General features: G+C 34.1%; 1 protein-coding gene across 1 annotated transcript in view; it reads right to left on the bottom strand.

The window, feature by feature from the left end:
• The window catches only part of LOC129247330 (uncharacterized), a 51,851-nt gene that overhangs the window by 15,094 nt on the left and 20,632 nt on the right, over nt 1–16,125 (bottom strand). Inside the window, exon 5 of the mRNA XM_054886422.1 lies at nt 5,944–6,239. Within this exon, the coding sequence (XP_054742397.1) occupies nt 5,944–6,239 (296 nt within the window). The remainder of the gene's footprint in view (nt 1–5,943; nt 6,240–16,125) is intronic.

The following is a 16,125-nucleotide window of genomic DNA, read 5'->3' as shown; positions in this document are numbered from 1 at the left end:
CTGGCAATGCTAACAAAAGGGATCTACTTTTATGTGCAGGCAAACTACAAGGCCAACGAAGAGAACGAATGGCAAATCTAGTGAAACGTTTCTGGACCTTCTCAATTCTCAAAGATGAACCCATATAGAATGGATCCCATATAATGTTGTAATATTCAGGATTGCTCTTACAAGAGAAATATACAAATTCTTCATTCTTATTTCAAAACCGAGTACAGACCTAGACTTGGCAATCATGGATGTATGTTTACAAAACGATATTTTCGTTGCAGATATCATTATTTTCATACATTTTGTGAGGGTGGTAGTGGCCAACTCGTAATCGAAATAAATCGTAACGTCTACTGAAGGACAAGTACTGGCATTTACCGGCATTAAGAAGTAAGAAGTTATCATTTTACCTAGATTTCAATCCTCTTAAGTCCTCTTGAAGTCGCAGGCAATCATTTAAGGCCTCTATACGAATCTTTAGAAAAGTTCTGGGTATGCAGCTTTGCAGACCATTCAATTTTCGTATGTTGCGTTCGTTTAAGTAAATTAAAATTTTCGTTGATTTTTGATGATTTTTCTTTTGTGCTCTTTTATATAACGAGTGCCCGAAATTTGTTCTCTATGGAGAAAATCTCAAGCCGTCAGTAAAAAAATTGTAAAAAATCAACGCCATTTTTGAGCTACCTCAAGCTTGCGCTTTATTTTGCAAAAATTCATGGGATGTAAAACTGCAAGTTCGAAATGTTTCTAAAAAATTCTAGTTCTTCTAAAAAACTTTGAAATTTTGAGGTACATTTTTTGATTTTTTTTTATGTTTTACTGAATTTAAAACTATGGTTTGTATGGCCTTTGTTGTTGTATAAACTTTATTATGATGACAAAAAAAAAAAATTAATTAAAAAGCGATTTTTTAATTTAGTATAAAGTGAAAAGTGGCGGCCGCTGTAGCCGAATGGGTTGGTGAGTGACTACCACTCGGAATTCAGAGAGAACGAAGGTTCGAATCTCGGTGAAACACCAAAAATAAAGACACAGAAAATATATCTGACGTTCGGAGTCGGCTTTAAACCGTAGGTCCTTCCAACAAAAACAAAAAAAAAAAAACATTAAGCGAAAAAAAGTTAAAACTTGCAGAATTGTCTGATAAAAGAATCTATTTTTCATTAATTTTTGCTTAAAATTTTACCAAATGCTACATTAACTGCAATGAGTTGACCAATCTCTTCCTAGCTCATATCTCGCCTTATCTTTTTTTGACTGACACGATAATTGCTCGTTTTTAGCCTCCAGTATCACCTGTTCGAACTAATCGCTTGTTTGTTCATTCAACTAACAAACTCAATGAATGAGCCTACTGTGCGATGTGCCTGATTGCGTAATAATTACAGAAATGTTATAGATTTTAATCTTAATATTAAGAAATATAAATTTAATATTTTTGTCAATTTCATTTATTTATTTATTTATTGACAAGAGTAATATTATAAATAATTATTCCACTTAAAAGGTAAGAAAAAAGGAACAATCACTGGCTGGTAAGGCCTCATCATATTAGTTTGTCAGACATCCCTCTGTAGACTGAAATAAATAATTACGTCGGGCTGCTATTATTGTGAACGCAGCTGTATGTACATATTTAAATTTATAGGAAAATTAGGTCTCAAATTCTTAAATGTAAGCCCGAATAGCTAATGAAAGTTTGAGAAAATTGCGATTTGTAAATTGCACATTAAATTTTATTTCTTCGATGAACTTCAATTCTTCATTCTTTTGTCATATAATCAAATAGCCTTTCGCTAATTCTGCTGGCTTTTAAATTAATTTAGAATACCGAATTAGTCTATTTTAAAACTCAGCCAAAATAGAAAATTCATGGAGTTCGCTCGTTTGCAGATTTTTATTTCGATGCTCAATTTTAGTATTTTAATTTGTTGAGTAAATTACTAGTGCTTTTGTATAATTACTTATACCTACGCACTAGTAACCTGAGTATAGAAATGCATTCATTAGTTAGAAGTTTGCGCAAACGAAATTCTATATACAATTCTTCTTGAGGATTTTTCCAAAAACTAACAAGAATCGGCGGTTGAAACCAATTTTGGTGTGAAGCATGAAATTTAGTGAAAAGTGAGAGCAAATGAGAGCATGCAGAAGATGATAGAAAGTAATTTAGTATGAGTTTTAAGTGTTGAAGAGATATTCTCCCGACTCTATGCGTAGTGACCAACGTTGAATGTATTTCGTTGTATTTCGAGGAACCTTCATTTAGTTATAGTTAAGGCACTTACACCTCTTAAGGCACTTCAGGAGTCAGTTAAATCAAATGCTTTCTTGTATGGTAAGGGATCAAAGACTGCGCAAAGATTTGACAGTGACAAGTTACTTACCGTCCCCCGTGGAAACCTAAGAAAACTTAGATGGGGTTCAAAGTATTAAACAACTGCGTGAACTGAAGTCATTTCGGAAATCTAGTTTTACAACAATTTCGAGAATAGTAGAAAATGGTGGCTTAAATGTATTTTAACTGAGCGAAATTACTTTGAAGGAGTCGACATAGAGTTGAAAAATTATTCAGGTCTGTAAAATTTATAAATAATTTGATGGTAGTGGTAATTGATTGGTCCGTGAACACCGTTAACAAAAGGCATCTACAATGAATGGCTTACTGAGCTGTTCCCAATTTAATACTTTGAAAGCGTTTTCTAGAAGGCAAAAAGGGAAAAAATTTAGTGCCATCTATGCTTGAAATGGTTGGCATAGAAATTTTACAATTGCTAGTGTATCGTATATTTAATTTGTGAGTTAGTAGCATCTCTTGGCACAGCCAGTTTCAGCCAGATCGGCCTATTTCTTTGTGTTTGGCGCATTCGTTTGAATCAAAGAAGTCGAGTGATTTTCAAAAAAGTTCTTTTCCGCAGCAGTTGCGGTCGCAAAACTAATGGAAATAGGGTTCCAACTCGCTTCACATCCCCTTATTCTACATACTTGGCTCTCTCAGATCCCTCGGACTGCAAATTGTGTCCAAATTTGAAGAAATGACTGACGGGAAAACGATTTTAAACGAGGAGCTGATTGCTGAAACGAATGACTATTTTTCAGACCTGAACAAATCCTATTATTCGGAAGGGATTCACAAACTAGAGCAGCGTTGGACGAAAGGAGGTTAGGTAGTGCTGGCTGATCTGTAAAAAGGTTTCACTTATACCTCTAGTGTCCATTGTGTGACCACTGTTATGTGCAGGGTGGGCCAAATACGACCTACTAATGTTAAGCACAAATAACTTTTTTATTTTTTGACATATTTGTTTTTCTCTTTTTGTAGGTTATAATTGAATTGTTAGAAATTTATTATGAAACCCTACAGTACAACACAACTCGTTAAAATGATCGAGTTTTTCTATTCTTGTCCACGATCGATTGTTTTAACGCAGGGTAAATATCGGCAATATTTTAATTCCAGATCAGTTCCCACAGTCTTCATGATTAGGAAGAAAGCTGTAGATTGTGGGGCTCTGAAAATCCAAGGGCAACACACCAACAACAGTTGCACCCATCTAAATGTACTGTTTGATGCGGTGTTATGGCCACTAGAGTTATCGGTCCATATTTCTTCGAAAATGGAGATGAAACGCCGGAATCGATTTCAGGAGCTTCTTACAGAGCATTGATTGAAAACTTTTTGCGGCTAGAGGCGGAGAAGTATCCTAATTTGTGGTTTCAACAAGATGGAGCAACTGCGCATACTGCTAGGCAAACATTAGTAAGTCTTGTTTGACCCACCCTGTATTTGGAGTCGAATCAGTATTTGATGTTTGATTCTTAATGCACGACTTCGCGAGCTTTAACTAGACGTTCAGCTTTTTGTAAGCAATATTATTGAAGGGTGAATAATATGTTGATCCTAGGCACATTTGCCGAATCATACAAAGAGCAGGGCAGTGGCAAAGTAGGTATTCCAAGCACCTTAACATTCAATTCGTTGCCTTTGTTGCACGCATCGCTCTGAACTAATCCCATTTTGCTTGCGTGATATGGGGTGAGACGGTGTACCGTCAGCACTCCAACCAATATTTTGCAGTCTTTTCTAGAGAGTGATAAATAAAGTTTATAGTTTACCTATTCCAAGTCCTAGCATAAGTTTGGAAGTTTTGTAAGAGGTTGAGTGTGCCCATATCGACTGCGTTTCCAGAGCTAGCTCCGCATTTAGTTCCGTTCCAGAAAGGAAAGAGTGGACGAAGGGAGACTGTGGCGGTAAATAAAAAGGTTTACCACAAACAATTAAGTAGTTTTTATTTTTCCACCAACTTTTCAATTGACCCTCGTACAGCTGTCTACTTGCCGAATGTGAAAGATGCCATGAAAAAGGTATCGTCTAGGAATTATTCACTACTGACAAGGCGTCACTTTTGCAAGACGCTTTTTACTCGGAAGAAGTTGTAGTAATTTTGTTCGGCCCCTAGATTCACCGCAACTGCCACATTTGCACAAATTTTCTATGAGTTTATTGTGCAAGAATTTAACTTCTATAAGTTAAAGATTTTTTCACGCTGCCTTCTTCATTCTATGCACTACCTTATGACCTATGAACATTACAAAACGATTCATCCTTTTGTTTTTCGGACGTAAATATGTATTTATTTCACTTTGATGATATGTTTTACAAACAAGTTTTAATTTGTAATATATGTGCGTATGTATGCAAGTAAATTGTCATCGTCGAAACTTAAAAGCTATAAAAAGGAAAATCATAAGTTTTACAACTAAAATTTAATACAAAGTAATTTTATATCGACTACAAAAACTATTTACGAGTACATTTAAATTAAAAGCTCAACGAAATAGTGGTACATAATAAACGAATATATGTATGTAAACAATGTTTTGAGCATAACAAATGGATGATAAAATTTTTTCGTTTAAAGTGGTTTGCGATTTTTTCTTAATTTTTCGAATTTAAAAGTATTTATTAAAATATAATATTGCAACATTGGTAATCTTTTTTGAAGTTTTTACAATAAATCGAAATTAAAGTAAAATTTATGGTGAAATGATACAATCAAAATACAATTTTAAGTATATTTTTTATATATAAACATTAACATAAAAGTTATCGAGTATATGTTTTAAAAACAACATAAGACAAAAAATTGATGCTTATTGCATAAACCGAAAAGATGTGGTGCGAACTATTTTTAAAAATGCGTTATTAGCTGCTATTGGATTCTAGTATTTTACTTTACTCTTAGCATCTGTAGCTTACAAGGATGCCGTCAACTAATTTTAGTAATATGAAAAAAAAAATTAAATTTTTAAATTTAAAATTAAACAAATGCATACGTATGTATATATTTGTGTGCACTTAAAAATGTAAAAATTAAATTTTTACATGCTAATTGCAGTTGCTAAGTATAACAATTTATTTTGATTTTTTTGCAATGCTACAAATTATTAATATGTATGTGTGTTTATATGAAATGCACTAAAACATATAAGTTTCTATGTATGTATATATTATATTTTTTCGGTGACATCTAAAATGCTAAACAACTATGATTATTATTTTCAACTCGGTTTTGTTTTTTGTTTTTTGCGCCAATCGGCTCACACTACCAAACCAACCAAACGAAAATTATTTGCAAGCTAAACTTTTTCTTTACTCTTCCACTACAGAATACATTTTTGCAATAAGAAAAGTTAGCTTATGCGAATATTTACGCGCTGCATACTCGCGCGTAAATAATTAATGCGAAAGAAGGCTGACCGTTTGGCAGGTGTTGATGCAAATGCATTTGTGTGTGTGTGTGTGTATTTCTGGTATTTTAAGCATCTCAATTCATCGCTCATACGTTTAAGTTTAAATATTAATATTTATATATATATAGCTACATATGTATGTATGTATTTGAATATGAAGAATTCGCTTAGTTGCCTAAATCATAATTGTGGACTCACCACCGCCAACGATACTAAGGCCGTTCATGCGTAACACATGTGGATTTGTGGTGATCGCTGTGGTAATACCAATGCCACCAACACTATTTGGTGTTGTTATTGCCGTTAATGTATTTGATGATGAATTATTCGTATTGTAATTGTAATTATAATTGTAGTTGTTGTACTGGCTGCTGCTGACGCTGTTGTTGGTGTTGGTAGCGCTACTAAATGCTGTTGCTGTATTCTCGATGACCGGTGTTTGTGGTGAGTCCAGTGGGCGTATACCAACAAATGAGGATTCAAGCCAACATTTTCTAGAATTAACATAATTCATAGCATAGCAAAGGGAAAGAAAAGAGCATAAAAAGAAGAAAATTAATTAGTTTAAAATTTACAAGTGGAAATATGTAAAAATATTAATTTGTTAATTAACAGTAACTGTTAGTTGAGTTAGTTGTAATTAGTGCATCAGTGCGTTGTTATACTCCTGGTAGATTTTGTAGGGGAACATAATTACATAGATTTTTATATTTTAAGTAGAGTAGGGTTGCCAATCAGTAAAATGCGGTTATTTGATTTAAGAGTGTTAGCTGTTTTCTAAGAGAACTTTTACACCACGCAGTGCTAATGAAATGTATTAATGAGGATTTTATGGCTGATATTTAAAACTAAATATCTACTTATATATTATATAAATAATGTATATTATTCTTAAACCGCTGCTTAACAAGTTTCTTCAAATCAGCATCAATATCAAAGCATACATTTAGGAGACACCTGCTCGTGTGCATGTTTTGGCCTTTGCGTAAATGCCATTTTTTGGATTAATTTTTCGGTTTATACCAAAGTAATTAAAAATTTAATTAATTCTCTTTCCTTCAGTAGCGAAGTACCTTCGAATGATTTACAGCTCCTTATACCTAAGATATACTCGTAAAGTTTAGCGGCAAAAGGTATGTTAAGAAATCATATTTGGCATTTAAGGGGACAGATACTTGTAAAATTTCGAAAAACATTTTTTTTTCATAAAATGGTATAATAATCCTTTAGGAATATGTCAAAAAAATTTTAGAACGTAAATTTAAGTATTTCTTATATTATAGATCGTTAACCGTGACGACTCTTTTCTTTGCGTTCGAGCGCTGGGAGAGGTATAGTTACGTTGTATTCAACCTTAAGACGCGTTTTTCTCAAAACTATATTTTTCGAATTTGCGTACAAAGTTATTGACTGATCTCCCTGAAATTTTGCACACATGTTTTTTATGATATCACTTTCTATGTGAATTTAAGTTTTCAAGAATTTTTCGAAAAAATAATTTCGAAGCAAAAATAGTAGGAAAATTCGCCCCAAAATTCATTTTTGTTTTGAAGCATTTTATTGCGCGATTTTTTTTTTCATTTGTTTTTAATTCTCATAGAAATTATGCGATTAATACAATAAATAAAAAAAATTTTGGTTTTTTGTATTCAGGTCACTGACGCCGATACTACAATGTCCGCCGATTGAGAAGCCCCGCTGCGACCTTCCTGAAAGATTTGAGTGTACATCCGTCATTTTAAATGATTAAAATAAAAATAAAAAATTTTATATTATTTTAATGTATAAATAATCTGTATGCCCATTTTGAAAAAAATATATTGACTGCTTCATTTTAAATAATTTTAATGAAAATCAGGGAATATATGGGCGTTTACAGGTATCTGCCCCCTAAAAAGACTTTCGGGATATTTTACGCCAAGCCAGCACAAAAAAATGTATGGTCTGAAATTCGTTCATATTTTAAATAATTGTAAGTTATGTGCAGAATAGTAAAAATGAAAATTAGTATTTTTTTTAAATACTAAAAAAAAATTAAAATTGAAAAATTGAAAATTATTAAACTCCTGCGTTTTTACAAAACAAAGTCATAGTCTTTTAAGCGTTTTTATTAAAATTTGACTTTTTTCCTTTTTTTATTGCGACTAAAATTTGCCTTTAAATTAGTGTTCGCTAAAGAGAGATCTCCCAGCCTTTAATAGAACCCAGAGGGAAGCCATAGATCTTCGGAATAATGAAAACCACCAGAAAAAATTAATACATCACGTGAAAGGCACTTGAAAATCAAAACCATATTAATAACGACCCTTAATAATCACCCTTTACTTAACCATTTCTTGAGATAAAACTTTCTAGTGACGAAAGCCGAATTAAAAACAAAAAATTTATAATATCAATTACAAATTTTGATAATTATTATCTTACTGCTTCTCCTTTCATATCGTCCCCTTAGTATTTAATATTATTATTTTGATGTTTTGAGAAAATGAATTTCAAACTTTTTGTCGAAAGTAGCTCTCACTCAAATCTCGTTATGTCTGTAAATATTTATTATTTTTTGACTGACGTTTTGACCCACTTTGTGGAACTAGAATTTGACAAAATTTTGACCACATATAAAATCGACGATGGAGGATTCAAAAATTCAATAAAAAAATAATAGCCTATGAGCACATAGGCTATTGTTATACTAAGGGGACGATATGTTCCATATCATTCGTTTTTCGTTAATTTTGTGTAAAAATATAGTTTCTACTCGAATAAAAGCAACATATTTTATTAGATTTAGACTTATTGGAGATTTCCACTTCGACCTCATGGCCTTTGGTGCTCTCTACTCATCACAGCACCTCATTCAGACCCCGTTCTCTTATTAAACTTAAGATAGAGCTGGGTTGGATTGCGCGTTTGCATCTTTCTTCCGACTGCAAATGGCCGAGATCGGCACAGAACGCTTGATTTTGGGGTCATATATTCTAGCGCCAATGCCTTCTGGTGGGAGCTGCATACTCAGCACTTTCATATTTTTAGATGATATCACTTTCCTATACCAAGGCTTTCCTTAGTAATATTTAATACTTTCATAAAACACATCACATCTACAACATTAGGAAAAATTCATGAATTATATTAAAAAAGTAATTTGCGCGTACTAAAATAAATTCAATTAATATAGTTCTCTCTATCTAAAAATCCTCCTACTCAACTCTAAAGTCCTTAAAAATTTTGCTGCTAAAAATTAAGTAATTATTCCACTTTTACATACTAAATATTTTACTGCCTTTACAAGACTTTCACATTTGACTCATTCTTCTCATTGTCAACTTGAATTCCTTGTCCTCTGCTATTACATGCAAGTGCGTGCGTATGTAATATATAAATAAGTAAGTGCGTAACCTTCAGCCCACCGGCTAACAATCAGATGTTTATCACGCTCCCTTGCTTATGCTTCTGTTCTACGAGTATTTCTTGTATTGCAATTTACAATTACAACAAAAGCTTCATTTACGCTTACGTTTGCACTTTTCGTGAAGTGAATGCGCTGGCAATGCTTGTGGGAGTGGGTGCAAAAAATCAATAAGAATTGCCTCAGCCTACCTAAACACTCTATATGTATGTGTGTGTGTGAAGATACATATTTACTTGTGCTTGCAGCTACACGAAATAGAAATTAATGTGTAAATAAAGAAGCAAAATAAGAGATTGTGTGTGAATACTCACTCGTACGTTGCAACTAAGATTGTAAAATGATACCGATATTTATCTATGTAGTTACAGAGTGGCCAAGAAAAATTTATACACAATGCAAAGTCATAACCCAACCACTTACTAAGGATAACCAATTTACTTGAAACAACGATTGATGTTAGACTATTTTGAAAAAAAGTAAATTTATTTTAAATTTGCTAAAAGCGTTGATATCCTACTTTAAGTCATATTAAAGGTCAGTCTCCATTTGGTATCGCTAGGGGCCAAAAGGTTTAATGCGCCGGTTTAACCTAACCTAACCTAACCTAAAATGGTACCATCAGTGTAAGAATGTAGTGTAAGTGGAAATGCGATGTAGCGATGAAGCTTCCTCCAGAGAGATCTACCAACGAAACTCGCCATTACTCGCATTAAGGATAAGTTTAAAGGACTTTTGAAAATGTTCACAAATGTTCTGGGACACCACGAAAATGTACAAGCACCGGAAAAGAACAGGATAAACTGGAAACCCTACCGTGTACTTCAAGAAAACCAGTTGGGCAATGCAAAGTAGAATATTTATTAAATTCGAAATCGACATCAAGTATTCAGTGAATTTTGAGGAATGCACATTGAAAGGATTATATTTTTTAATATTAAGCTGATTATGATCAGAAAATAGAAAGTTAAAAGTGGTATTTAGTAAAATGAATGTTGGATTAAAAGGTTTGGCAATCTGCCAACTTCGCTGACACGTCATAGGGGATTTGGCAGCAGCATAGTGTTCGTTCGCTTCACACATATTCTGACGCTCTTCGAATCAGTTGTTTCTCAGATAACAGATGACTAAATGCGGAACTCTCTCATTTTATATGAGAGCGCGCCCAGAAGCTCATTTGAGAACTTGGCAGCACTGCCAGTACCTGGGCTGATGAACAGCTAATAGACGAAATGGCGGGCTGCCAGAAATAAGGCGGCAAAAATAACTGACGAAAATAGCTCATATTTATAATGCAGAAATTTATATTCAAATAACAGAGAAAAATAAAAATGAATATAAAGAGTAAATTTAGTAAAATATTGATTTTTTTTAAGCTAAGCTAATAAGCTATAAGTTTTAAGCTAATAAATTATTTGTATGGTAATACTGTTTTTCGGCGAAAAAATGACCAAAGTAGAATTTTGTAAGTTAACTTTTAATTGGGTTCGAGGATGCGTCGGAGCACAATGAGTTTTCAACTTTGCGCCTTTGAGCGCCTAACCTTCCATTTTGACCAAATTTTTTTCAGAGCGTTACCCATTTCGTGGTGGCTGAGGTGATACGCTTGTACCACATAATTTGTAGCTTGATGCTTGCAATTTCCATACCAAGAGGGAAGCGAGTGATAATGTCTTCTCGTGGAATTTGCGAGCAATGATGGAATTAGTGACAACCCCACTAAGAAATTTAATCGCCGCTTGGCTATCGGAGTAAACATAGACTTCTCTCAAGGTAGTCACATTTTTGCCTCTCCAGACAGTTACCTCGTTAAGGACTAGAACGACCACAAAAACAATTTCTCTAAGTTATAAAAGAAACACACTTTCGCATCTTGTCATCTAAGGTTAAGTCGTCAACGAAGTAACATAAAAAGTGTATGCACTTATTTTTTCTTATATCACCAACACAATTTCAGTTTTGTTGTAAACAAACCGCTGCCAATACCTCGGTTACCTAAGCAAATCAGTTGTTTCCTCCAAATTTCTGAGCGCTGGTTAACGGTCTGATGTTCGCCATACCTTCTGAATTCTCTCCAGCGTGGTTTTCCCACAAGATTATTACGATTACTAGGAGCGATGAGACAGCATCTAAACTAAGCAGCTGTTCGACACTAGTGAATCCTCGTGTTACAGAAGAATATCATTTCAATTTACCAGGAGTGACGTGTGCGTACATTGCGCGAGATTTAATTGTGCCACTCTTTTTGGATAACCCTGCGACTGGTGCCGCTTACTTTAATTTGCTGAGGAAAATGTCAAGAAAAGTATGCGAGAGCAGTTTGGGGGTGAAGAGGACTATTATTTTCAGCAAGCTGCGGAACCTTCCTGCTATGTCGTGATATGAGAGCTTAAGCGTATCTCAATGAAAATCTGCCGCTCTTCAAACCTCTCGCCACTGGATTGTTGGGTGAGGACTAATCAAAGATAATCTGCCTATATTGATTTTATGTATTTTTTTTTAATCTGTAACACATCTAAATACATATGCGAGTACCATTTTTATAGTCACGTGACATTTTTTATGTGTATACATTTTTTTGGAACACAGTGTATATACATACACATATATGCAAATATGGGTAAAGTAATTTTTGTATGGCTGCATATTAATGGCTGCAAATAACTGTCCACCGGCTCTAAATACAATGGGCTGTTTAGCCTGAGTGTTTTAGGAGCCACCAAATCTCGTGGTTCTCCCTGGCTCGACTTTTTCAAATTTCAATTTCAATTTCATCCACCGGCACACTTACAGCCGCATACATACACATGCGGCTTTACATATATAGTATTTACACTTCATATAAAATATTTATATTTCTATTTGTGAAAAAATCCATTCTAACTGGGCCTTCCGCTCAAAAAGTGCCCATAAATCGTACTTTATGTAGTCATTGTTCTACATTCTTTAGTCTGAACCATTAATTCTCTTTATTTCACATTTACATTGGCAACACACATTTCTACCCTAACCTATGCCAATAAAAAGCATAGACACATTTTCCGAAACCAGGTTATTGGGTTATGATTCATCCGTGGCGTAGATGCGGTTACACACATGTATATATGCAAGTGTGTATGTGTGCCGTGCTCCAGCCTCTATTCACCGATACACAAGTACATACATACAAATGTACATATTTTGGTGTACAACCCAATCAAAACAAATAAAGGCCTATAATAACAGTTACGAATGTGTGCGTGCGTTTATTATTTGATTGGTTGGCAAACAACAATAATTGAGAAGGCATAAAAGTTTTCAAAATGTGATATAAAAAAGTTTGCTAATTTAGAAAATGTAATTACGGTGTTTTAGTTTTTGTTAAAGCCTATAATAAAAGTTTTTTATGACAATGGTTTGAATTATTAAGAAGAAGAGCTAGAGAAAACGGCCCATTCAATATGAAATATTAAAGTTAGACTGTGCAAAATTTTCAGAGTCATTGTGGGCTGAAATGTTTCCAATCCACTGTTGAAGTGCTAAATCCATACATTAACACTCACAAAGCTATTAGCATTCTCAGAACATACTAGGATTTAAGTAGATAGAGAAACTACTAGAACAGTAAATTAAAAATGGCAAAACCTAATAAAATGTGAGTTAAGCAAATTGACATGGCCGCAACTCAACAGTGGTCGTTCAAAATGCTTGCTAAATCTCAAACAGAGAGGCTACAAGAACTTTGATCAGTCATTGCTTAATAGTTAACCAGCTAGAAGCCTGGGAGTTCCTTACTACGATTATTGTAGAAGCTTATAATCAGGAGAGGATAAAACTTATTAGGCAGCTCCTTTGTGAGTATGAAGGATTAGCTAAAAGAAGGCTTTACACGCTCGGTAGTGCAGTTTTAACAGATCTAGTGGATGTAGTGCGTTTTCAACTAACGAAGTTAAGCTCGTTTATTAAAGCCGCAGGATGGTATGCCACAGTGTAAAGAAGAAGTTCTAGTGGTATCACAGCGAACCTAAGGCAGGTCTAAATGCGTCATATTGACAGCCACCAGATCTACCTACCTAAGATTTGAGTTATTTATTGCGATGTTTTCGGAACGAGTGGGGAAGGAAGAACCTTTTAACTACTTATCCAGTCGACGCCCAGTAATATGAACGCACTTTCGTACGAAGGTCTAATGATAGGAATGCAATATTTTGTGTACAGATATTTCTATCGCTTAACGCCAGAACCACGCTTCCAAAAGGTGGAAATTTACTTAAATAAATTAAATTAAATCTTTTCGCGAAGTTCATAGAGCCAAGTACTGAAGAAGATGCCGAAATGTCGATTAGTCGTCGTTCCTATAGCTTGCTGCTCCTTTGCCCTTCGACTACTTGGAAAATTTTACGTGAGGCTCTTGGCTTACGGGCATGCAAAATACAGCTGGGGTTTTTATCATTTTAGGTTCATAAAATCCCTTTAAGCCCCTTTAAAACAACCCCTTTATAAAACCAACAGCACACAACTTTGCGTTACGGTAATATGTGCGAAAGTTTTTTTCTTCTACCAGTAACAGGCAACATTACTTGGGTACAATTGAAGTGACGCATTTGGCCTAAAAATATATACACTTTTGGTAGTCAGCTGTAGTGAAGAAACTTCGAATGTGTGCAAAAATTAGTGGTTTCAGGTAACTCTATTCTTGATATTTTCAAAAATTAGCTTTGGAGCATTTCAAAAAAAGGATTGTGGTTTTGCAAAATAGTTGAAATTGTACATTTAAGTTCGTCAACAGTTCAGCACCTTATTGAACGCCTTATTCATGAAAATCGTGAGGTAAAAAAGGGACGACAGGCCCCAAATGAAACTTTCACAGAGAAAGAGTTTCAGCTGTTAGTGCGCCAAGTGAGGAAAAATCCAGCAAGAATCGCTCCAAAGTTAACTGAAATGGCCAGAAAGGATTTAAGTAAGACTTGCCCTACAGAAACTTTTCTTCGAAGTGTACTGAGGGAAGCAAATTTAAATGGTGAATATCGCGTAATAAGTCTTTCACAAGGAGTAGAAGTAAAAGATTGTAGCTTGCGTGTGACCATCTTAATAAGACTCCAGCACTTTGGAGGACCTTCCTTCTTGTAGACGAGGTAAAAATAAACTTATTTGGATCAGATGGCGGACCTTTTATATGGCGCGAGCCAATACAGAGCTCGAACCACAAAATTTGCGAGCTACTATAAAACACGGCGGTGGCAACGTTTTCGTTTGGGCAGGCATGTCATCAAATGGAGTAGGAAATTTGACTTTTCTCTAAGGAACAATGTATTTATTTAAAACTTCTGCAAAAAATTTGGTTCAAAGCGCTAGAAATTTACAAACTGATGATGACTTTCACGTTTATCAAGATAACGACCCTTAGGGCAAGTCACAAATATCTACTAAAAAAAGGTAAATATATAAATGCTCCCACATTTGTTGTTGTTGGGAAATTGTTGAAACTTCTGCACAATAACGAATTTGAAAGTCATCGAAAATTTGTGTGCGGTTTTGACGACAAATAGAAGAAAATATGACATCCAGAACAAATATTTAATTATTTTAAAATTTCAAATTTAAAAATGTTTTAAAAAATGCGATACTTGAAGAGCGGTACCAAATTAGTCCAGAATACTCGTACACAATAAAATTGTTTGACCACGTAAACTTCAAGTTGTAATTGATAATAAAGAATACCCAACAAAGCACTAAACACCTTAAAATTAAAAAAATCAGAAATATATTAGTCGCTCCTTTTTTAAGTTGCATCATTTAAGCTGCGGTGTGAATGCGCTGTATGCTTTGTTTTTTGCTTGCATTACAATGAAATGAGTGGACACTTTTTTGCATTTTATGTTGGGAAATAAAATAAAGCAAAATAACTATAATAAGATTTTCGCATACTCTGTTTTTCCATTTTTCCAAAATATTATGAAATATAAAACATTAAAAAAAAAATCGAATCTGAATCAAATAAGCGGTGACTAATAATTTTCGAAAACATATGGTTTGACGAAACTTGCTATTGCAATCAATAGCTTTTACTACGAAATAAGATCTCATATGCTCACATAATTTTTCCTGAGATAGTATTGAATAAAACAGGAAAGTGATAATGACAATAATTGAAAATTGGGCACGGCAGTGAGCAGAAATTTTTGGGTTTAAACAGTTATTTTGTGCAAGCACGGCGAATATTGTCAAAGTTAAGTCTACCATTTTTTTATGTGAATAGACATAAAAAATAAAAATTTCAAAATAAATAAACAGCTTTGAAATCAATAAACTTATCATTGCTTTACAATATGGAAGCAAAGAGTTTAAATGTGCCAACACAAACAATAAAGAAAAAGTTAAATACATTTTTTTTTATTTATTCTCTACTAAAAATTGCTGATATTTATATACAATACTAACACAATGAAAATAACTCACTCGCTTTATTTACTTTAACCCAAATTCCTCGTTGAACAATTCTAAAATGTATGCTCCGATTTCCTTCTTTCAACAAGAATTGCCTTCAGGCGCAGCTTTTGCAACTTTCTTCTACTCAATGGCTTAGTTTGGGTAAGTAAAACTTTTCAGTTACTGCTCTGCAACGGCATTGTACGCTAATTGCATTAAATTTAACACTTTTATTTACCTTCTTATTTCAAAAAAGACAACACACACACACACATAAACTTTAAATTGGCTTTTCACTCCCGTTGCGCAAGAGAACACGTCCAACATCTGACACGTTGCAGGCAGCAATGAAACCAAATTCGCATGAAACCGTGTAATATGTACTACTAACCTCTGCACACAAACACATACATATGTATGTATGTATGTATGCACGTACATATGTACTTTCAGGCGCTGATCCATACATAAATACTTGGGGCCAGACATACAGGAATATAGATATGTTGACCCAGCAACAACTACATGTGTACATATGTACTCGTAAATACCGCAATGTCGTCTGT

Source organism: Anastrepha obliqua, chromosome 5 (genome assembly GCF_027943255.1).
Source record: "Anastrepha obliqua isolate idAnaObli1 chromosome 5, idAnaObli1_1.0, whole genome shotgun sequence".
NCBI lineage: Eukaryota > Metazoa > Arthropoda > Insecta > Diptera > Tephritidae > Anastrepha > Anastrepha obliqua.
The sequence above is the reverse complement of the archived record's forward strand: the minus strand, read 5'-3'. Positions and strand labels throughout refer to the sequence as shown.